At 38.0% G+C, this 24,045-nt stretch overlaps 1 protein-coding gene across 1 annotated transcript in view; it reads right to left on the bottom strand.

Annotated features, from left to right (window-relative positions):
- Positions 1-407: 407 nt before the first annotated feature.
- Positions 408-24,045, bottom strand: part of UBE2N (ubiquitin conjugating enzyme E2 N) — a 42,083-nt gene continuing 18,445 nt past the window's right edge. The window contains exons 2-4 of the mRNA XM_081129952.1: positions 2,167-2,413; positions 1,838-1,978; positions 408-1,143 (exon numbers count right to left, since the gene is read on the bottom strand). Coding sequence (XP_080986078.1) covers positions 1,103-1,143; positions 1,838-1,978; positions 2,167-2,413 — 429 coding nt within the window. The 3' untranslated portion in view covers positions 408-1,102. The remainder of the gene's footprint in view (positions 1,144-1,837; positions 1,979-2,166; positions 2,414-24,045) is intronic.

Genomic DNA, 24,045 nt, shown 5'->3' with positions numbered 1-24,045 from the left:
AAACTAAGAAAAGGGTCATAACCCAAATGCCTGTCACAAATGTGGCACATGTGAAAGTTCTACACACAAAGTCAGTCACACTTTTCAAACATTGTGGCAAGACACCAATGTTCATCCAGCTAATGAGACAACAGAAACACATTTATTTCGAATTTTGAGGAGGTGGAAAAATGTTTGACGTGGATGCTTCACGCATGCTCAGGGCCAAGTTTAAAATACTCCTTTCAGTGATACAGTAGCACAAATTTGCATCAGTGAAAGAAACTGGCATAATCCACCTCTTGCCATTCAACTTGTCAGATGGTGAAGATCAAAACAGAATGTTTCATCCGTTTTAATTTTTAAATACGATTGTCACATTGGGAAAATGAACTAAACACAGTAAAATGAACTGTACAAAGGCAAAGTAGAATAACAAAAAATATTTTACTAAAACATAAGATTTACAGAAATTTCCAGACTAGCCATACAAAACGGTCACAAGCTCTTTCTTGAAGGGAGGATTCTACATTTGACAGCGAAGTCACGATGTTATTAGTGAGGGCCATGGTGTTTGTTTAATGTTCCCATTTTGGTTCAAACAATCAAGCTTGTCCAGCTACAGCGTCTAAATAAAGTTAGACTTGGCTAGAGAGCACATTCTAAAGAACTGGTTAGCTGCTTTTGACCAATGCAATTAGACCACCATAAAGGGGGAAAGGAGCCCATAAAATTAAAGTTAAACTACCTCCCCCCTCAAAAAAAAAAAAATAAAATAAAGAAAAATACCCACACCCCTGCAGCTAACCCTGACAACTACCTTCATTCACAGTGCTTTATACTTAAACCATGATGGTGGAAATGAATAAAAGCAGAAAGGAGTCGCTGCTTTTAAACGTTTCACAACAATCCAGATGGTACTTCTAGCCTCTGCTCATGCTTTATAACAGTGAATCAGGACAAGACATAGATTTGCTAATGTGCATTTAATCACCAAAGAACTGAAGATGTCTGGGCTTTTATTCTGTAATGTTTCTAAGACTGTGTCCATTAAATGCAAACAAAAAAGGAAGAAGTCTTGGCAGAACAGGAGAAGTGATGCACACTTGATGATCAGATCGATTTAAATATTATTCATGGCATATAGCCTAGTCCATGCTCTAGCTGTAGACAAAAACAAACATGCAATTATTTTACTTAGTTCAATGTTACTTTCCAAGCTCTATAAAAAGTCAGCAAAAACTATGACGTTAATTATGGAAATGTCATGCTGTTATCTCTTAAATTCATGCCATTTTCCATAATCTGGATCAGGGCAGAAAGATTGTCTATATGTCTAATTATCAAAAGTTCTACAAACGTTAACAGGATGAAAAGAGTTGTCTCCTTTCGTCATCTTCCTTTCTAGATATATAGTGCCCCCCACTACATCTGTAATAATCTGTAGAAAAAGCTTATTGATTTCAAACTCCCTACCTATATAAACTGATGTAACTTTATCAAATGGATTGCAAAAACAATTTAAGAGTTCAAAAGTTTTCCATTACCTTTACCTATTTGCTAGACGGATGGTAGACACTCAGTATTTGTTACATTAGGTGTGGTTATACAAGAGTCCAAGTTCTCCCAATTATATGTTGTCTTTAAACTTCGGGATCACGTAGTAGGTCATAAGATGGGAGCATGAAGATCTTTTAAGAGGCATTTATTTACATATTATAAACAGGATCTATTTATTTCTTTTAATATATATTTGTTCTTTTTCTTGTTAAGACTCTAAAAGAAGATTTTTTTTAAAGGTAGCACAGATACGTTTTAAAAAGTGGAGGTGGGGTAAAAGAGAATGAATATTAAATACCTGTTTCTATGGCTTGGGCTTCATTGGTCTTCCATTGCTCCGCTACATCATTTGCTAATGGATCATCTGGATTGGGAGCACTTAACAAAGCCTGGATCGATAGCAGAACTGTGCGAATCTGCAGTGCTGGGGACCACTTATCTATGAAGGCAATAGGCCCAGAATGATCAAACATGAAAAACCAGCCCTAGAACTGCTACATTGCCCTCCCACAGACCTCTGTGGTATTTAGATAAGGCAGGATTATAACGTACAGATTCTCAATATGGAATACATAAGAGGAAATTGAAGGAATCTTAACAGTGTATAACAATAAAGGTAACACTTACCTTTCAAAATATCTAAACATATTCTTCCCAACTTGTCTACATTAGGATGATAAATTTTGGTCATGAAACGTACTTTAGGTGCTGCCATCGGGTATTCTTCTGGAAGGAATAGTTCAAGTTTAAAAGTCCCTCCCTCAAAGGGGGAATCCTGGGGGCCAGCAATGACCACATGAAAATAACGGGCGTTGCTCTCATCTGGTTCTGCTTTAATGCCGGGAACTGGTTCTGCCAGCAAACGCTGGGTTTCCTACAACAGTAAAACATAACACATTTGTGAAACAAAAGTTATTTTGCTAAATCTCTAAGTAAAAATTAGAAAGTTCATCTCTTAAAATTGAACACAACTGAACCTTTCCAATCCTCTGATGGGGTTTTTATGTAGCTTATAAAACACAAAGCTCAAAGAAAAGGCCTTCTAAATAATCAGCCAGGTGAATGCAACTGCAAGCAAATGCTGGTGACATACATTCCAGGTACAATGTCTACAAATATGTTGGTGATAAATTAGGCTAATGAAACTGGTTTTACTAAGGAAGAGAGAAAGGAGGAGGGGAGGGGAGGAGAGGAAACTAGAGTTACCACATAGTTAAGGCAACTTGTCCTGTTAAATACTCTACCAAAACCAATCTGTTTAAAAAAGTAAAATTAGTTTTAAAGTCACTGAAAATCTCCCCTCCTAATCAGGTCTACAGAAATATAATATACAACCATGCCGATTAAGTCTCTAAGATTGACGATGAAACTTAAAGGGACCCTTACCGCTCCCCAACTATCATGTTAATTCTTTTCCATCTTCCTCCCTCTCTCCTAAAAAAATGTAACATTCTTCCTCCTCTTTCTTCAAACCTCCGACATCTCTATCTTCATCTTCACTTTTGGCTGATGACTCTGCTTTCAATATTTCATGAGAAAACCAAAACTTCCTGAAGTTCCCACTGTAGCATTTGTACACGTCCCTCCATCTGTGCTCTGCCTTTTCTCCTGCCACTGTGGATGAAATGGCTGTCACTCTGGGCTAAGGCCAACCTCTCTTCTTGAGCACTAGATCTTAACTCCTCCTCACCTACTCAAGGACACTGCTCTAGCAGTATCTATTTCCTTTCCTGAATCACATTTTCCCCTTTTTAGCGGATCTTACCCTGAACTGTACAAACTTGCTGTAATTTCTCCCAATAAGAGGAGAATCTGACTTTAGTCTAACTCCCCACCAGCTACTGCCCCATGGCTTTGCTCCTCTTTGAAAGTTATCTATACCTGCTTGTCTCCAATCTCTCCTCCCCCTCCTAATCTTGAATACAATTCTCCAATCAGGCTTAGCCACTAACCTGCTTGTTAAAGTTACCAATGATTCCCATATGGTGGTTAAATTGAATGGCCAATGTTTAATCTTCATCCAGCTGGCCAGCCCTCCTCCTTGCAAGGCTTCATCCAGCTTCCCTACAGCCACACTCTCTGGACTCTCTCTTCCAATTTGTCTGGCGGCAACCTCCTAACCGATTCCTTCCTAATCACCCCAACACCCCAATGCAGACATGTACCAGGGCTCTGTCCCAGGGCTTCTTCCCTGTCTATACATTTCCATAGTGATCTCCTAGAGCACAATAAATTTATACTAAATATACTCTGTACATGCTGAAGTCTCTCCAAAATCATATCCAGCACAGATCCCTCCCAATTGTGTCTCTTCTACCCATAACTGCCTGCTTGACAGCTCCTCTGGAGTGTCTAATAAGCATCCCAAACTTAGCACAACTGTTCACCCTCAACTTGCTCCTACCCCGAAAGCCTTCCTCATGTCAGTTGACCATAGATCTATCCTTCTAACTGATCCACCTTTTCCTTCATACCCCACACATCTAACCTGATCAGCAAATTTTGTTATCTTGAACTCTGAAATCTACCCATGACTGGAGTGCTTCTTATCACTCCACTGCTACACATCTGATCCAAGCCCCCATCAGTTCTCACCCAGCATACTGAAGGAGCCTCCTAAATAGTTCTCCCTGCTTCAGACCTTGCTCCCCTCCCCTTCCCTGGTCTGTGTTCCAAAGACCTTTTAAAATCAAAGTCCTTATAATGCCCCCTCTTTATATGATCCTTTCACTCATCTTCAGCTATGCTTTCCCCACCCTACCCTCACCCCACACTTGTTTCAGCCAGATTAGCTTCTTTGTAGTTCTTCAACCTGCTAGGCACACTCCTCCCTCAGGGGCTTTGCATTTGCTCTTCTCCCCAAATTTCTATATGGCTCACTTCCTCAGCAACTAAGATCTTTATTCAAATGTGTTTTCTCAGTAGAAGCCTCCATTATTAAATCTGCAAACCCCATGCTACCCTATCCCACACTCTCCCTATCCTTGCTCCCCTACTTTATCTCCACAGCACTAACATACTACATATATGTCACTTAGATCAGAATGGAAGTGCCATAAAAGGAGAGATTTGCATCTGTTTTATTTACTGCTACATCCTCAGCATTTGAAAGAGTGCCTGGCACCATAGATGTTCAATAAATACTTGTTGAATTAGGAATTTATTTGATATTACAAAGAACAAGGAATAAAGTCAGAATTTCATCTTTAACAATTAAAACAGTGTTATTCAAAGCAGGATGTGCACTTCACAGGAAGAAAACAAAAAGATCATTTCAGGTGTGGGAAGAAATAATCTAACTTATACTAATAATTTATTTCTATCCAGAAAAGTGTTAATATTCAATATACAAATTGACAATAGTATGTGTATTATGTATATTAGTAATAGATTTTCAATGTTTTGAATAGGCAAAGTGTAGTAATAAACATTTAGAACACTGCTATACCTAAGCTTTTAGGTATGAAAAACAATGAATGAGAGAATACTGTATTTACGCTTTCACTTAAAAACAATTATACAACTATTTCATTCTATAGCCTACAGTTCATATACTAAAAAAAAATTGTCAGCAGTCACATACTGAAAGTTGTAAGATGCAGATACAAAGTCAACTCCTTCCTCAAAATGTGTTAAACCTATAACCACTTAAAGTAATGCATTTAATACTTTAACTCAAGACTAGATTTTGTTTTGTTTTAATTGTGGCAATGCAGGATCAAATGAAAAACTAAAATGCCACAAACTACTTTCAGCAAAATGCTCTTTAGGTTCAAAGTAAAACATTTTTAGAGCATTAAAAACCTCAAGAGGCAATAATAAAGCCTCTCTTATCTTGGGAAGTCCTCCAATATGTAACTAGAAAAGAGGCTGGCATGCATTTTAGAAAAAATGTAAAGATATTAAGGGTGAACAGTAGGAGTAAAGGCATGAGAGAAGTAGGTGCTAAACTTCCTTGAATTCTGACCTCTCACCTCCGACATCCTCCTCTCGTTTTGCCCCAGGCCTTCATATTTTTAGAATGCCATGAAGAGGAAGACTGGAAAAAAGACAAAGCTGAGGTCCAAGAGCACTGAAACACCACTCCCTGATTACACAAAATAGTAGCAGCTCTATTCAAAGCTATCAAAAGCTGCCAGAAGGGCCTCCAAGATCATATCCCAAAATAGCTTCAACACCACTCTCAGTACACTGTCTGAGATAGATACAGCAATCATTTCCTCATCTTCAGTTCACCCTCAAAAATCAGTCTTTCTTAAAAAAATGTACATATTAAACATTTCACGTGGCCTGATCAAACTGTAAGATTTAATCAGAACACATTCTAGAATAAGCTTTCAGGTACGGGAGACTTTTTGAAATAGTTTCATATGCTCTCAAGTTCGAATGAACTTTGATATAATAAAGAGGTGCATAATTATTTGACTACATGGCATTGTAGTCAAATAGCCCATAGCATAAATTATGGGAGGGAAAAAGAATAAAATCCAAACCAAATAGACAAGTCTCACCCACAGAAGTTGATGTCGATGTTTTTCCCCCCTAAAAAGGTAAAAACTACGTAGGAAATAAAAATCCTTCCTGCTACTATTCACACAAGATTAACTGTAAAGCACCTTCTGGTTTTATACTTCTCTTTGGTAGAAACACAGTGTAATACAGTACAATTTCCTCAAGTCTAGAAGTAACGAGTTCAAATTCCTACTGCATTGTTTGCTTAACTATATTTTTGAGCAAGTAATTTACATTGCTCTGAGCCTCAGCTTCATCTATATAGTTAACATTACTTCTCATGCAGAGCTGCTATGAAGATCAAATGAGATACACTGTAAAGGGCTTGACAAATGGATTACATAAGAAGGCCATAGTCATATGTAACCAACCAAAAAAGAATGTAGGTTAGGAATAAAACATAGTAACAAATTTCAAGATTTATTAAGTAACAGTGTTTGTTTAAATGAAAACAGAATAACCCTTAGTTGCTTTTCGTGATCCTACTTGTTTAAAAGCAAACAGTTTTAATCCAAAAACTGAATCCCAGGTAGAATTTAGCATAAACCATGCAGAACAGAAAGCACTGTAGAGTATGTTAAGGAAATTTCTACTAAGAAGTAGAAAAGGAAGTACACAGAGTATGGATTAAAGTGGCAACAAGATTAAGTCTCAAGGAAACTGTCTGATCTTGCAGACTGTGTTAATGCTGCAAATACCTTACAAAAACAAATCCTAAAATTATACCACAGTAAACTATAACACTTGGCATTCTGTCAACTAAACTCCATTAACTAGGACTTTCCCCATTTTTAAGTTCATCAATAATTTGTGGCCCTTTCTGCCACATGAGGATACAATGAAAAATCTGTGAACCAGAAGAGGGCCCCCATCCAACCGTGGTGAAGCACCATAATCTCAGACTTCCAACCTCCAGAGCTGTGAGAAATAAATTTCTCATACACTTTGTAAGATAATGATTGATTACGTACAGTAATATTTTAGGTAATAAAGAGTAGTCTTAGAAAGAGTGGTCATTTTTGTGTAAGAAAAGCTGGTCCAGTTTGTAACTATCTATATACACCCAACACATCTATACAGAAATTAGGTTGTTCTCCATTTAGAATATTCTCTGATAAAAGGTGAAGGGATTAGCCAAAGAACATATATGCATAACCCATAAACACAGACAACGGTGTGGTAATGGCCAGAGAGAAAGGGGGACAGGCTGGATGGAGGTGGGCAAAGGCCTGGGGGGCGGGGGGAGTCTGTAATAGTGTCAGTAATAAAAATCAAGTAAAAAAAAAATTTTTATGAAACAAAACTGCAGTGTATGACTAATAATGTCAATTCTAGATGTTTTCGTTCATCTCACGCAACAGCTGACTCAATAACTTTTTTAAAAAATCCTCACTCCAGGATATTTTTTCCATTGTTTTTCAGAGAGAGTGGGGGGGGGGGGGAGAGAGAAACATTCATATAAGAGACATACATCGTTTAGTTGCCTCCTACATGCACCCGGATTGGGGCCGGGGATCGAGCCTGCAACCGAGGTATGGTGCCCTTGGCCAAAATCGAACTAAGGATCCCTCAGTCAGAGGGCCAATGCTCTAACTACCGAGCCAAACCAGTTGTCTAGGGCAACAACTACTAATTTTATCATGACTTTAAGTCATAAAACTGAGAGATGACTCAATGATGCCTACTCTGTCTACTCCAACCTCTGGGAGTACATCTTGTAAGTGATTCTAAAATATTAACAAACAGGGACTCCTTTTGGGGGTTTACAAATGAAGCAAAAGTCAATGTTTCATTGTATACACAACTATAAACTACTTGAGGGCATCTAGAAGTTCACCCTGTATATGCCAGTGGGAATTTTAAAAATGTTACCAACATTTTTGAGTGTTACAACCCTAACGTTTTAACCGTATGGTTTTTGTAGCACAATTTTGCTTAACGGTGAACTTTAGGAACACATGTCTCACTATAGAACTGACTGCATGTATTCTGGTTGGGATTAAAAACAGAATCAAGCCCAGCCGGGCGTGGCTCAACGGTTGAGCGTTGACCTAGGATCCAGGAGATCGGGGTTCGATTTCCGGTCAGGGCACATGCCCGGGTTGCGGGCTGCAATCGACCAATGACTCTCTCATCATTGGTGTTTCTATCTCTGTCTCTTCCTCTCCCTTCCTCTCTCTGAAATCAATAAAGACATATTTAAAAACAAACAAACAAACAAACAAACAAAAAAACCAGAATCAAAATTGTGCTCAATTTCCTAACTATACTACTTACTTACAAATCACAAGGCCAGCTAGAGGTACACCATGACAAAAATGGTTTATGAATGCTTTCCTCTATAGCAGTGCTATCCAACAAAAATATAATGCAAACCACATATGTAATTTTATATTTTCCAGTAGTCACATTAAAGAGTAAAAAGGGCCCCGGCTAGCATGCTAGTAGTTAGAGTGTTGGCCTGCAGACCAAAGGGTTGCGGGTTTGATTCCCAGTCAAGGGCATGTACCTAGGTTGCAGGCTCATTCCCCAGCCCTGGTTGGATATGCGCAGGAGGCAACCAATGTGTCTCTCTCACATTGATGTTTCTTTCTCTTTCTCCACCCCTCCCTCTGCCCTTCCACTCTCTCTAAAAAAAAAAAAAAAAAAAAAAAAATCAATGGAAAAAATATCCTCAAGTGAGGATTAACTAGAACAACAACAAAAACAAGTAAAAAGGAATAGGTAATTCAAAATAGTATTTTGCCCTGGCCAACCGGGTTTGCTCAATGGTTAGAGCATTAACACACACAGACCAAAGGGTCATGAGTTCAATTCCCGGTCAAGAGTACATACCTGGGTTGCAGGTTCAATCCCCAGCCCTGATTGTGGTCCCTGTGTCTCTCTCACATCAATGTTTCTCTCTCTTCACCCCGCTCCCTCCCTCCCTTTCTACTCTCTCTAAAAAGCAATCGAAAAAAATATCCTTGGGTGGGGAGTAACAAAAAATAAATTTTTTAAAAAAGTGTCATTTCAACATGGAAGCAATATAAGTATTCAAAATCCAGTGTGTACAGTGTGTACTTTATACTTACAGCACATCAATTCGAACTAACCAAATTTCAACCACTCAATAGCTACATGGGGCTAGTAGCTACTATAGGACAGTTAAAACACAAAACAATTCTGCTATAATGATGTTATTTAGAGGTCATTAAGAATAATTTAGCCCTAGCTGGTTTGGTTCAGTGGTTAGAACATCGGTCTGAGGACTGAAGAGTCCCAGGTTCCATTCCGGCCAAGGGCACGTACCTTGGCTGTAGGCTCAATCCCTGCATGCAGGAGACAACCAATCAATGTCTCTCTCTCACACTGATGTTTCTCTTTTTCTTTCTCTCTTCCCTCCCTTCTACTCTCTCTGAAAAGCAATGGAAAAAATATTCTCAGGTAAGGATTTAAAAAAATTTTTTAAAAATCAAAATTTACCTTGTTTGGTAGAGAAACTTTAACAATTCCTTAATAATTTAAAATTTGGTAGTGAAACTTGAAAGTATCATTGTCCCCTCAAAAAATTCTACACAAAAAGTAACATCAGCACATCTGAATCACTATAACAGGAATTCACATGTGTTTTTGTTACAGTCACAAGAATGTATTTGAAAATGATTTGTAGCAATTTCAAAAAATGTATGGTCAAAAATTAATTCAAACAAGGCAACTGTATGGTAAAATAAGGTTTAATAGTTGAGGAAAATTTTAATTTTTACAGTTCACACTACCCCCTAGTGGACATAAGATATATTTCAACCCCATTTCCTTTGCAAATGAAAAAAATTGACTCTCAAAAAAATTATTTTACCCTAACGCACTTTTTAAAAATTGCTTATCCTAAAGTCAGATGAGAATAATAATTCTCAAGGCATACCTTCCTTTTTCTTTTTTAGTTTTTTTTTTTTTTAAATATATCTTTATTGATTTCAGAGAGAGGAAAGGAGAGGAAGAGAGAGAGATAGAAACATCAATTGATGAGAGAGTCATTGATCGGCTGCAGCCCGCAACCCGGGCATGTGCCCTGACCGGGAATCGAACCCTGATCGCCTGGATCCTAGGTCGACGCTTAACCAGTGAGCCACGCCCAGCCGGGCTCCTTTTTCTTTTTACTCCCTCCCACACACTTAAACCTCATGGTTTCTTTATACACACACACACACACACACACACACACACAGTTTTATTAACTTTTTATAGAGAGGGAGAAGAAACATCGATGTGAAAGCACATCAATGGGCTGCCTCTTGCACGCCCCCTACTGGGGAATCAAGCACACAACCCAGGCTGTGTCCTCACCAGGTACTGAACTGGCGACCTCTAGGTATACTGGAGAATGCCCAACCAACTAAGCCACAATGGCCAAGCAACCCTCATGATTTCTTTTCTTTTTTTTTTAAAATATATTCAGAGAGAGGAAAGGAGAGGGGGAGAGAGAGAGAGAAACATCAATGAGGAGAGAGTCATTGATCAAGCCCGCAACCGGGCATGTGCCCTGACCGGGAATCGAACCCTGATCGCCTGGATCCTAGGTCGCTGCTCAACCGCTGAGCCACGCCTGGCCGGGCCCTCATTATTTCTTAAGTGGCAGGCAGATTTAGAGAAGGAAAAAGGGAGAAACCTGTTTCAAAGTCTCTGAGATTTTAAGAATCTTAAGATTTTAGACCAAGGTATCTCTTTATTTCCAATTGAATTGATAAGTAACAGGAAAGTACTCTGTATTCCAAGAGATAGGGCAGGACAACTGGGCTATAAATCTTTATGTTTTAATTTAGCCCCTCACCCCAAGACCAGATCAACGCTCCTGTGAAGTTCAGTGAAAAGATTGGAGACTTGGAAGCAAGTTGGTTCTCATATCTGAATTAGTCTGGAAGTGTCTCCCCTGTCCTTCCAGTTTACTGTGCATTACCATCACTGCTCTTACTATAACTAGCACAATAATTGTTGGTTTAATTGTCAGACACTAAACTATCTGAAAATGGCAACTCCAGCTAGCATATGGTAGTGATAAATGCTATAATTGTTTGTTCAATGAGTAAATGCATGCATGTTTAGGTACCACACAGAGCAGTTGAGACGAAATACTATACTTGCTGTGTTAATTGGTTAACTTCCACCCCAGGAATGGCATTTAAGACATTCCAATCACCAACAATGGACAAAAATCTGAAAATCCTATTAACAAACTGTGCCTTTAACAAAGAAAACCGTTAGGCTGAATTCCTTGATTTCTTTGTCCACCATCCCAATTCTTCTGCCCAACATACACAATCAGGTTATATTGTACTCTTTCTTTTCCTCCCCTTCCCACCACTAGTCTGTAAATTCCTTTAAGTCAGGGACTCTATGCAACTATCAAGCACTATTCCCAGATATACAGAAAATCAACAGAAGTTCAAGTAACAACAAAAACTTACAGTGCCAAATACTGACTTAAGTGCTCAACATGTATCATTAACTCTTTAATCCTCATACCCAATTTACAAATGAGGAAAATGAGGAAGAGTGACCTGACCACTTAAAGAGTATAACCAAAACTAGCATGTGGCAGAGCCAAGAATGAAACCCAGGCTACTGGACTCTATTCAGTCTGGCTTCCAAGCTTGTTTTCTTAATCTCAATGTGACACAGAAAGACAATTAACAAAAAGTGAATAAATGTCAAATGTTTGGCAGGACAGTAATAGCACAGAAGTTAAGGAAGGGGCTATTTTCAGTCCTTCATAATCATGATGAACAACTTTAAGAAAGTTGTTCTTTTGGGACTGCAACTGAAGAAGTATAGTCTTATTAAGGTAAGTAAAATAGAAAAAAAAATTCTGCTTTATTTGATTGAGAATTGGTATATACCATTTTGACCTGGAATTATCTATTACATGGTAAGCCGTCTGCCTATCTTTGGTACTACACAAAACCACTGTGCTCTAAAATGTTATCGTGACTTTGAAATACGAATTTACTGACAAATGTTCATTAATATCTTGTTTTGTACATAGCATTGTGGTATGAAGTAACTGAAAGGAAGAGTAAAACAGAGTCCCTTCCCCCAGGAATTTATTTCACTGTGGATATAAAGTATACATAAAGTTTTTAAAAGGTAATTTTAGAAAGGGTTATGTCAAGGTCCTAGAGAAGGTATAGGGTATGCGTTAGGGACACTTGTATGAACAAGACTAGACCAGGGTGTATTATGTTCTTATTTCTAAAAACATGTTAAAAGTTTTCTGGAAAGATAAGGACCTTACAACTCCATCGTTTTTTCTTCTTTTTTGAAAGATTTCAAAATATTGGAATCACAAGACAGTGTCAACTACTACTTTATAACACACTCATGAAAGTCTTGATAGTTAAAATGTCTTTTGAATACCCAGCTCTCTATTTAGTATTAAAAACTAAACTTCTCCATTTTCTCTTGGTTTCTGATTTGATGGATGATATAACACCTCATAGCTGGGAATTCCTTTAGCACCAGCTCAAAAAATAAAAATAAGCCTTTAGTGATCTGAATACTGTAACTATCTACTGTTTTAATGAATTCTGTATCTTAAGAATAATGTCTTAGAACTCTGAATGAAGAAAGGACCTAGCTTAGCAACACTTTGAAACTGCTGTTGTGCCAAGATCCTTAACACACTGTTAACAAACCCCACCCCCCACACATAAAAAACAAGCAAACAAAAACAAAACAAAACATAAACGGGCATATGCTGGATTCTGGGAGGAAGTATATAACTTAAAAGGTGGGTGAGGAAAAATCTTTTGTATTCATCCTGAATGAAAATTAGGGAAATGTTTCAATGCCTGTTTCTGTATAGTATACACTAAAATTATGAGTTGATGCATCAGCAAACACCCAGGTGAGTTTACTTTAAAATATCAGCTTTTAAGCTAGAAATTATCTAGATTTTGGGTTTCTTTCTTCCTTAAAATTTTAACTGGTTATTTGAAGTTGATAAGGCTCTATGTGTAATTTTAGTAATCTGTTTATAAATTTGTCTACGATTAAGCAATGATAAAAATTCCCCCATATGTTTATATCTTCCCTCCCCTCCCTTAGTATAATGTTGGAGTTGGGAACTTAAGAATGTGACAAGTAAAAGTTGAGGAATTCCAAGATGGAAGCTACACTGACACTCTACCAGGACCAAACTGGAATTAAACTAAACTACAGAAAAACCATCCTGAATAATCAACTGAAAGACTACCTGGAGAGCACCCTCATAACCAAAAACCTAAAGTGGAAACTGCAGAGACTAGTAGTAGGAAGTGTGGGGGCACGAGAGGGCACGCTGGGCTCCCGCAGGCAGCAGCTACAGGTCTGGAGAGATGTCTCAGATGCAGGCGGTTCCCCTTGAGAACTCTGGGGTCTAAACCCCAAGCTGGGCATTCAAGCCCAGAGCACCAAAACTGACAAAGGTGCCCACATAACATCTGCCCACATAACATCTGGCTGAAAAGCAGCAGGGTTTCTGCCTGACAGAGACAGCTGGAAATGCAGGCACCCTCTTAAAGGGCCAACACACAAAGTTTTGTGTGCAGTCACTCATCTTGGGCTCTGGTAGAGGGAGGGCAGAGTGGACTAGAGCTGTGTGAGGAGAATCAAGGGTTTTGGAGATAGAGCTCAAAGGGGTGACATCTGGACTCCTATATTCAGTAGTTCCCCCATACTGCAGAGGACATCTTTCTCAGACAGACCACTGCCAGCAGCTAGGGAGCTTTTACCTGAGTGGGGAGCAACTGCCCCACTCTGTGGAGTTTACGCATTGCTGTGGTCTACAGCCTGAGGCACATTAAGAGAATCAGATTAATCAGCCTGTAGTCAGAGGCAGACCTCTGGGTGCTTTGAGTCTCTGCCTGATCTGCTTTTGGACCCCAGCTTTGGAAAAGCAGACTTTGGTGTGCATCTTGGTCCTGTCTAAATGCATCCAGCCCCAGCAGAGTGAACTACAAGCTGTGGGTTGTTGATAGCTCAAAACAAGGAACTCAAGGCCAGTCACAAACAGTGTCTAACACTGGCCTGCACCAGAGACCCTCCAAAAAAAATTAGAGTCCTAGCAGATTGACCAAATACATAGAAACAAATACAAATAGGCGGCCAAATGGGGAGACAAAAAAATCAAGCACCAAATGAAGAAGAGAATTCCCCAGAAGAAGAGCTAAATGAAATGGAAATGAGAAGATCTATTCAGAACACTGATTGTAAGGATGCTTAACAGCATGAGAAAAGATATGGAAACTATGAAGGAAATTAAAAATGACATAGCAGAAATAAAGAATACATTGGAAGGAATAAGCAGCACATCAGAGGGAGCTGAGGATCAGGTCAGCTAATTAGAAGACAAGGTTGAAAAAAAATCACTCAATCAAAGATCCAAAAATAAAAAAAAATTAAAAAACAGGACAGTTTAAGGGAGCTGTGGGACATGAAATGTAACAATATTCACATCATAGGAATGCCAGAAGAGGTAGAAAGCAAGCAAGGGATAGAGAACCTGTTTGAAGAAATAATGGCAGACAACTTCCCTAACCTGGTCAAGGAAAAAGTTCAGGAGACACAGAGTCCCAAGCAAGAAGAACCCAAAGAGGCCCACACCCAGACACATCATAATTAAAATGTCAAAAATTTCAAGACAAAGAGGGAATCTTAAAGGCAGCAAGAGAAAAGCAATGTTACCTACAAAGGAGCTTCCATAAGGCTGTCAGCTGATTTCTCATCAGAAACTCTACAGGTCAGAACGGAATGGCCTGAAGTGTTCAACGTAATGAAGCAAGGATATGAAACCAAGACTACTCTATCCAGCAAGGCTATCATTCAAAATAGATGGTGAAATAAAGAGCTTTCCAGACAAAAAAAAGACTAAAGGAATTTACTACCACCAAACCAGTATTGCAAGAAATGTTAAAGGGACTGCTGTAAATAGGCAGAAAAATATACACAGAGAGAAACATAGGCATAAAGAATTAAACTGGCAATAGATAAGTAACTATCAATAACCTTAAATGTAAATGGATTAAGTGCCCCAGTCAAAAGACATAGGATAGCCGAGTGGATAACAAAACCTGACCCAAAAATATGCTGTCTATAAGAGACCCACCCACCTCAGAACAAAAGACACACGTAGGATGAGAGGGAAGGGATGGAAAAACTGTTTCCATGCAAATGGAAGTGAAAAAAAAGCTAGGCTAGCAATACTCATATCTGACAAAATAAGACTTCAAAATGAAGACCATAATGAGAGAGAAGAAAGGTCACTACATAATACTAAAGGGATCAGCCCAACAAGAGGATATAACCCTGATAAACATATATGGACCCAATAGGAGCACCTACATTTATTTTTAAAAATCTGGAAGACTTTTATAAGGGAGAGATTGACAGCAATACAGTCCTAGTAGGGGATTCTAACACCCACTGACTTCACTGGATAGGTCTTCTAGACAAAAAATTAACAAAGAAACAGTGACCCTAAATGACACAGTAGATCAGATGGATTTAATTGACATTTACAGAACATTCCAACCCAAAGCTGCAGAATATACATTCTTCTCAAGTGCACAAGGGACATTATCGAAGCTGGACCACATGTTAGGACACAAAACAAGTCTCATCAAGTTCAAGAAGACTGAAATCATATCAATCATTTTCTAGGAGCACAATGGCATGAAATTACAAGTCAACTACAATAAAAACACTAAAAACCATTCAAACACATGGAGGCTAAGTAGCATGTTTAAATAGCAAACAATGAAGGGTTACCAAAGCGACCAAGGAAGAAATCAAAAACTTCTTGGAAAAAAATGAAAACAAACACCCAACAACCCCAAATCTATGGGACACAATATAAGCAGCCCTAAGAGGGAAGTTCATAGCACTTACAGGCCTACCTCAAAAAACAAGAAAAACTTCTAATAAACTAACCCTACAACTTAAAGAGTTAGAGAACAACAAGAAAAGCCCAGAGTAAGTAGAAGGAAGGAATAAAGATCAGAGCAGAAATAAATGACACTGAGGCTAAAAAAACAATACAAAAGATCAATGAAATCAAGAGCTGATTCTTTGAAAAGATAAACAAGATTGATGAACATGTAGCCAGACTCATCAAGAAACAAAGAGAGAGGACCCAAATAAGCAAAATCAGAAATGAAAGAGGTTAAGTAACAACTGACCCAACAGTTGGATTGTAAGAAAATACAAAGGATTGTAAAAAAATACTATGAAGAAATATATGCCAACAAGCTGGACAACCTGGATGAAATGGACACATTTCTAGAAAAATACAACCTTCCAAAACTCAATCAAGAAGAGACAGAAAGCCTGAATAGGATAATTACTGATGAAGCTGAAGCAGTAATCAAAAAACTCCCAGCACACAAAAGCCCTGGTATACATGGCTTCACAGGGGAGTTTTACCAAACATTCAAAGAAAAACTAACACCTATCCTCCTCAAACTATTTCAAAAAAATCCCAGAGGAAGGAACACTTCAAAGCACTTTTGATGAGGCCAGCATTAGCCTAATTCCAAACTAGATAAAGACACTACAAAGAAAATTACAGGCCAATATCCCTAATGAACATAGATGCTAAAATCCTCAACAAAATACTAGCAAATAGGATCCAGCAATATATTAAAAAGATCATACATAATGACCAAGTGGAATTTATTCCAGGGATGCAAAGCCGGTAAAATATTTGCAAATCAATAAACATGACACATCACATAAACAAATTGAAAGACAAAAATCACATGATCATATCAATAGATGCAGAAAAAGCATTTGACAAAATCCAACACCCATTTTTGATAAAAACTCTCAGCAAAGTGGGAATAGAGGGTCATACCTCAACATAATAAAGGCCATATATGACAAACCTACAGCTATACTCAATGGGCAAAACCTAAAACCATTTCCCCTAAGAGCAGGAACAAGGCAGGGGTGTCCACTTTGACCACTCTTACTCAATATAGTACTGGAAGTCATAGCCACAGCGATCAGACAAGAAGAAAGCATACAAGAATTGGAAAGGAGGAAGTAAAACTCCTTATTTGGAGATGACATGATATTGCACACAGAAAATCCTACAGACTCCATCAAAAAAACTACTAGGTTTAATAAATGAATTCAGCAAGGTAGCAGAATACAAAATTAACACCAAGAAATCGATGGCATTTTTATACACCAATAATCAACTCTCAGAAACTTAAAAAAATAAAAAAATCAATCCCATTTACCATTTCAACAAAAAAAATTAAGATACTTAGGAATAAACTTAACTAAGGGGGTAAAAGACCTGAACTTGGAAAACTATAGGACGTTGCAAAAAAGTTAGAGGATGATATAAACGAGTGGAAGAATATACTGTGTTCATGGATTGGAAGAATTAACATCATTAAAATGTCCATATTACCCAAAGAAATCTATAAATTCAATGCAATCCTTATTAAAATAACAACAGCATATTCACAGATCTACAACAAATACTTCAAAAATTTATATGGAACCAAAAAAGACCCCAAATAGCCATAGCAATCTTGAGAAAGAAGAACAAAGTTGGAGGGATCACAATACCAGATATCAATTTATATAAAGCCACTGTAATCAAAACAGTCTAGTACTGGCACAAGAACAGACATATAGATCAGTGGAACAGAACAGAGAACCCAGAAATTGATCCAAGCCATTATGCTCAATTAATATTTGACAAAGGAGGCAACAAGAGGTAGAGATCAATGGGGGGGGGCGTGCAACATCGGTAATGCTTTCTACAATAAAGATAAATTTAAAAAGAAAAAAAAAGAATGTAAGAATTTGAAGTAACTGTTGTAGATCAGAAAAACTTATCTATGGTCAAAGAAAAGGGATGTCTGGCAGCATAAGGCAAAATGAGGTTCGAAGTGAACATTCGTCATTTCTTTTGGCCACCCTACAGCTAGAACACCCTTGTTTGGAAACAATGCCTTCCCTCCAACCTTTATGGATTCCCACTTCCCCCACTAGAAGCTTTAGTCTTATTTCCTAATTCTCTTGCAGCTAAGCATGTGAGATCTAGGCTCAGTCAAAACCTGTGCACCAGAAGCTAAACTACAAAAGAAGGATCTATTTTGAAGAGTAGTAGTAACCTTAAGACAGCAATGGAAGAGGTTCTAGTGAAGCAACCTTTACTTGGCATTAGCAATCACACTGCGATTCTAGTAGTAAAGTCTCCATGATGTGATTCTGAGCCTTATTCCTGGCTGCCTCTTTCTTTGGCACTCCTTAGGATTGTGTGAGGTACCTTATAACTCAGTGTTATTTCTACTTACAAAGTTGGCTTCCACTGCCTTCTAAAAACACAAAGTCTGAAATAGTTATGAAAGAAAGTGAAGAAACAGTAAGAGGAGGAGTGGGGGGGGGGAGAGAGAGAAGTGTGTGTGTATGTGTGTGTGAAGAGGTTAAGAAGCTAAATATCTCTTTGGGATTAAACAGGGTCAAAGGAGGAGAGCACTAAAGTCATCTAACCTCTTTATCAAAGAACTTCTACCTAGTTTAAGAGCCTTTAAAGTGGGAGCTAATTTCACATTAGAGGGCTAACTTCCAGTAGGCAGCCTGGTGGAAAAAAGTCAGAGCTAGGGCATCTGAATTTAATCTCAGTTCTAATTGTACCAATTTGTTACCCATCCATACAAACTCATTTACCTCCCCAGCCTTCTAAAATTTAGTCCCCTGAGCATTTCAAAACTTCTCTCTAGCAATAAAAGTGACTGAACATTTTATTACTGGAATGAGTTAAACCTTAGTGCTATATGCTTCTTTCTACTGAAAGGTGCCCTTTTGTGATACTCTTTAACCTTGTAATTACCGTTTAATATTTCGGCTTCCTGGTCAAGGGGAGGAATATTACAGACTGTATCCCCAGCATCTATGTTAATGTGCAATATTTAAATAAGAAAGAAATTTTTGCTAATGGTACCTGCTTTTTCCCCACCTGCTTATTACAGAAAAATATACAATCAACTTAAAATTAGCCCTACTTCTAATAACCAAAATCTGGTTAACATTCTAGTATGTTTGTTCTGATAAAGATAAAAGTCCTTAAAAAGTTTAACATGTTCACATATTTTTCATTTACTTTGTCACTGCACTCTGCTTTCCTGATTGCTTTATAGGTAAATTAACCAATATGCTTTGCAGACCACATGGCATAAACAGGCACTTTTCTGGGCCTACAAGCTAGTGGCTACACTTCTACAGTTACCATGTAATCTTAGTCCTTTTCCTTGATCACTAGTTATTTTAGGCTTCCACAACAAATTTAAGTGCTTAATGCCTGAGCACTCCATAGGAAAGGCCTATGCTTACTTATATTAACAGACAAGAGAGATGGAAGCAGAGCAGTTGAAATTTTTGGTGAGGCAAAAAAAAGTTACAGTTGTTCCAGATTTGCAATCCAATTGTGCCAAGAACATAATTTTGTCCAAAATCCAAGCCATCAGGAAGGAAGAATTAGTTTTTTCACACTCTGTGACTGAGATAAATTGGGAAACAATCACATATCAGGGTTCCTGTCTCCTCCAAAATAAGCTTCCTTTAACAAGTCTTCCAAACTGGACAGCTCCAAGAATGGACCATTCACATCACTGTCTGCATGAATCACACCCTCTGACAGTGCAAGATCCTAAAATACTTGGTATTAAAAAAACTTCAGTCTAGGAGCTATAAAAATCAACTTTATTATTGTCTAACTCATGGAAAATGGGTTACATATGATAATTCTAAAAAAATTGAAATATATTTACCCCAAACATTCCATTTTCCAACCCACTGTTGATAAATGGGCATTCACTGTGCTTTAAAAAATCTATGCTCCACTTCAGAGTGTTATATTGCATGTGTTTTTAAATCCTCACTCAAGGATATTTTTTCCATTGCTTTTCAGAGAGAGTGGGAGAGAGAGAGTAGAAGGGGGAGAGGGAGAGAGAGAAGGGGGGAGGGAGAGAAAAAAGGGGGGGAGAGAGAAACATCAATGTGAAAGAGGCACATTGATTAGTTGCCTCCCACACGTGCCCTGACCAGGGCCAGGGATCGAGCCCGCAACAGAGGTACGTGCCCTTGGCCAAAATCGAACCAGGATGCTTCACTCTGCAGGCCAATGCTCTAACCACTGAGCCAAACTGGCTAGGGTGAGGGTTATGTTTAACATTTATCTATTTTGTGGGAATAATACATCAATGAATACATCCATGCTAGAAAGACATTAATTCTTTTTAGATTTATGGTGAAGCAGTATTTTTGCAAAATCAAATATTAAATATGGTTCAGTGTTACGTTAAAACCTATTTATTCTCTGAACATTAAAACTCCCAACCACTGTAGAGCTAGATTAGTATATTAAGCAGATAAAGAAGCAGGGAGGTCAAGTGAGGATGTCCAAGCCAGTGTTTGGCTAGGAGTCAAGCCCAGAGATCCTAGCCCCAGATTCTGTGCTCCTACCACATGTAACTACAAGTATCCATCCACATACCCTAAGTTCTTTTGCGCTTGAAAATTAGAAGACCTAAGCCATAAAAAATTATTTTGCCCACAAAGCATTTCTACCATTTTGAAAGTCAGCTGTTAGTTAAAAGGTAAGCAACTGACTAAATGCTACTGAACACTGTTGGAAAGTAGGAATGCACCTTCTGTAGAAAGACATCCCTTACACACTTTGTCACTCTACTGTCTGTCTATTCTAATTCCTATAGGCGAAGGCCCAGGTCTAATGTTTGCAGCCGCAACACTGAGCACTAGAGTGTCTTACATTCCATACTAGTTGAATGAACAGATGTAACTTCAAGAACTTCCAAAAACACTAGGCCCAAGGCTTTAAGAACCAGACGGTGGCTGTAAATGGCAGGAGTATACAGGAAAAAAAGACTTTTTAAAATTCCAAACCCAATCTTCACAAACTACTTCATACTTTTGCTCAAAAGCCTTCGCCTTGATGCCTTCCATACTGGTTGTGCACTTAAAGGACCAAAAACTAAGCACCAGAGATATCAGGCTTAAGTTTCTTTTGCCCCTTAGCAGCTTTGATGAATAATAGCCATTTTCTTCTATTTTAATAATGATTATTTGCTCAATACTGACTGGTTACATTATTAAAAATTCGGTACTCTACCTCAAAGTTTTTAGAAGAATCTGAAATGAAATTGCTCAAAAAACCAAATTAACACGTGATTAGAAATTAGTATTTCTAATTCAGAATATCAATTTGGTTTGAAAGTTAAATAATCTTAAAAGATCCAGCTGGAGTATATAACTCAGTAGATTTTTTATTCTTCTGTAATTTCAGATGATTATTTTGTCCTGTGCTACTGAACCAGAGGAGGAAATGACCCAGACAACTCAGATTTTAATACAGGTATACCTCAGAGATATTTTGGGTTCAGTTCCAGATTGCAGCAATAAAGTGAATCTCGTAATAAAAAAGCAAGTTGTAATCTTTTTGCTGGGATGGTCTTGCCTTCAATTTATTAAAAACAATGACTATGATTTGTAAGTGCAATAAAGCAAAGCACAATTAAAACATGGTATGCCTGTATAACTGAAATAAACACAAATATACATACTGAGGCAGACGTATTATGTGATAGAACTCTGTGTATAATAATACTGGGTCAAATTCATCCACTTCATGTAGAGAGCCGGAGTCCCTGAAACAATACATTTACAAACATGAATGCTAGAATTTGGGCTTGCTAGCAATGTGAGCTGATGCACCTGAACAAAAATAATAGGTTACAAAATTGTGAAATAACTGATTTAAATTATCTAAGTAAATAGAGGTTTCCTTGAGATAAAGAATTAAGTGACTGGGACACAGAAGTGGAAAACATTTTTTTAGAGAAAGAGAGAGGGAAGGTGGAGGGGAAGAGAGAGAGAGGGAGAGAAAGAGAGAGAAATTGATTGGCCGTCTCCCATTCGAACCCTGACCAGGGATTGAACCTGCAAACCTGGGTGTGTGCCCTGATAGGGAACTGAATCTGAGACCTTTCAACGTTCAGCACAACACTCCAACCAACCGAGTCATACTGTCCAGGGAGGAAGACATTTTTTAATGAGTATACTTTTGTTGAATTTTGTAACATATGCAAGTACTACTTACCCAAACAATTAACAAAAAGTGTTTTTAAAGTAAATCACCTAAGGAAACTGAATAAGAATTTTCAAGTAACCTTATTTTGAAAGGTACAATGTCTCATCATCAAGACAATCCTTAAAACTCAGAACAAAGTTAAAAAAACAATGCTATTTAGTGCTGTGGAGAAAACTGACTCTATATGTATGGCTGGTTGGGACTACAAGATGGCTTAACCTTTAACAATTCCACCTCTTTGTATTTATTTGAAGGAAAAACTGGGTATGGGCTCAAAAGTACGCCTCCAGAAATATCATATCAAAGCCCATGGGAAAAAGATGCTTTAAGTGTAATATGTAACACTACAGAAAAACATCCCTTCTATATAAAGTGCAAACACACTTCAAACAGTATAATCTTTTAATTAGTGTTGTGCGAGGATGATGGAAATTTCTAAATTTTCACTGAGATAATGGTTTCACAGCTGTACACATTTGTCAAAACTCAAGTTGTTTATATAAAATGGATATGCTTAATTGTATGTAAATTATATCTCAATATTAAGTTAATTTAAAAGGAAAAATGCAATGTGCATCTTGAGCTTATTGAGGGCAGGTATTAGGGTCTTAATTTGGGGAGGCAGGGATTTTTACTGATCAGAGTACTTGGGATTTGAGGGCAGGAGCTATACTGTTTGAACAGGTATTTGTAAATTTGAGCAACAGAGCAAGGCAAGAGGAAAGAATTAGGAGGAAAAAATACCGAGAGCCAAGGAAATGGCTTATGGCCATTTGTTGTTAAACTCCTAACTCTTCAATAAAAAATCACTAAACTTGCAAAATGCTTGCAATTAGTGGATTCTTTTGTGGAAACTGTTGAAAGGGCTGAGCTGTGTGTCTGGGTGAACAGCATTTACAATCTTAGAACCACAGTCAAAAGGAAACCTCAAGACTTTAAACTACTTGATAAAATGGCTAAATCTTGGGCAGGACAATGGCCTTTCAGAGGCTAATAAATTGGAAAGTTAGACAAATTTAGTTAGAACTCCAAGGTAAGGCCCTGGCCTCTGGCTGGTTGAGTGTCATCCTGTGCGATGTCTCTCTCTCCTTCTCCCTCCTTCCCTCTCTCTCAAATCAATAAAAACATACTGAAAACAACAACAAAAAACAACAACTCCAAGGTAAAGACTGACATGTGGTTTAATCCTTAAAACTGCCTTGGATGTTTACATACCTGTTTCATTTAATCCTCAAAACCACTTCTGAAAACACTTTATAGAAATGTGCACAGGAACTCTCAAGTGGCAGAAGATAGACTAGAAGCCCCCACTCTAGAGTCAAGGGCTCTTTTCACACTTCACAGCTAGAGCTTGGAATCCTCAGCATCCAACAGTGCTTTGTACCTATGTATTCGTGTTAGGTGAGTGACCAAGGGTTGTAACTAAAAAAGGCATGTGAGAGCTAAAAATAGAAAATGTTTCTTAATTTGTTCTGATAGTATAAGTGTCCTTAAAGCTGAAGCAGAGGGAGCCACCAAGGATAGGGGAAAGGGTAAACTCTTGGAGCACCATTTGCCTGAATTGCTTGGCATTTTCTCTCTCTAATCCTACTTTCTTCTCTAACACCCTAGCTTAAAGGCACAGAGTTCTGTCTTGAGATGGGAAAGTTGGCCCAATAAAATAGAGGAAAGATTCAACTGATTTAGAACAAAGGCATTTATTTATAGTACACACTAAAGTTCACTTTAAAAAAAACCCACCACCACCCAACAGTCAAGCAAGGGAATGTGGAGGGAGTCCTTCCCCTAAATTTAATCAAAACAAAAACACTATTTAAAACCTTAAAAAATTTCTAGTTCTGCAGGAATGAAGT

This window comes from Miniopterus schreibersii (assembly GCF_964146895.1).
Source record: "Miniopterus schreibersii genome assembly, chromosome: 2".
NCBI lineage: Eukaryota > Metazoa > Chordata > Mammalia > Chiroptera > Miniopteridae > Miniopterus > Miniopterus schreibersii.
The sequence above is the reverse complement of the archived record's forward strand: the minus strand, read 5'-3'. Positions and strand labels throughout refer to the sequence as shown.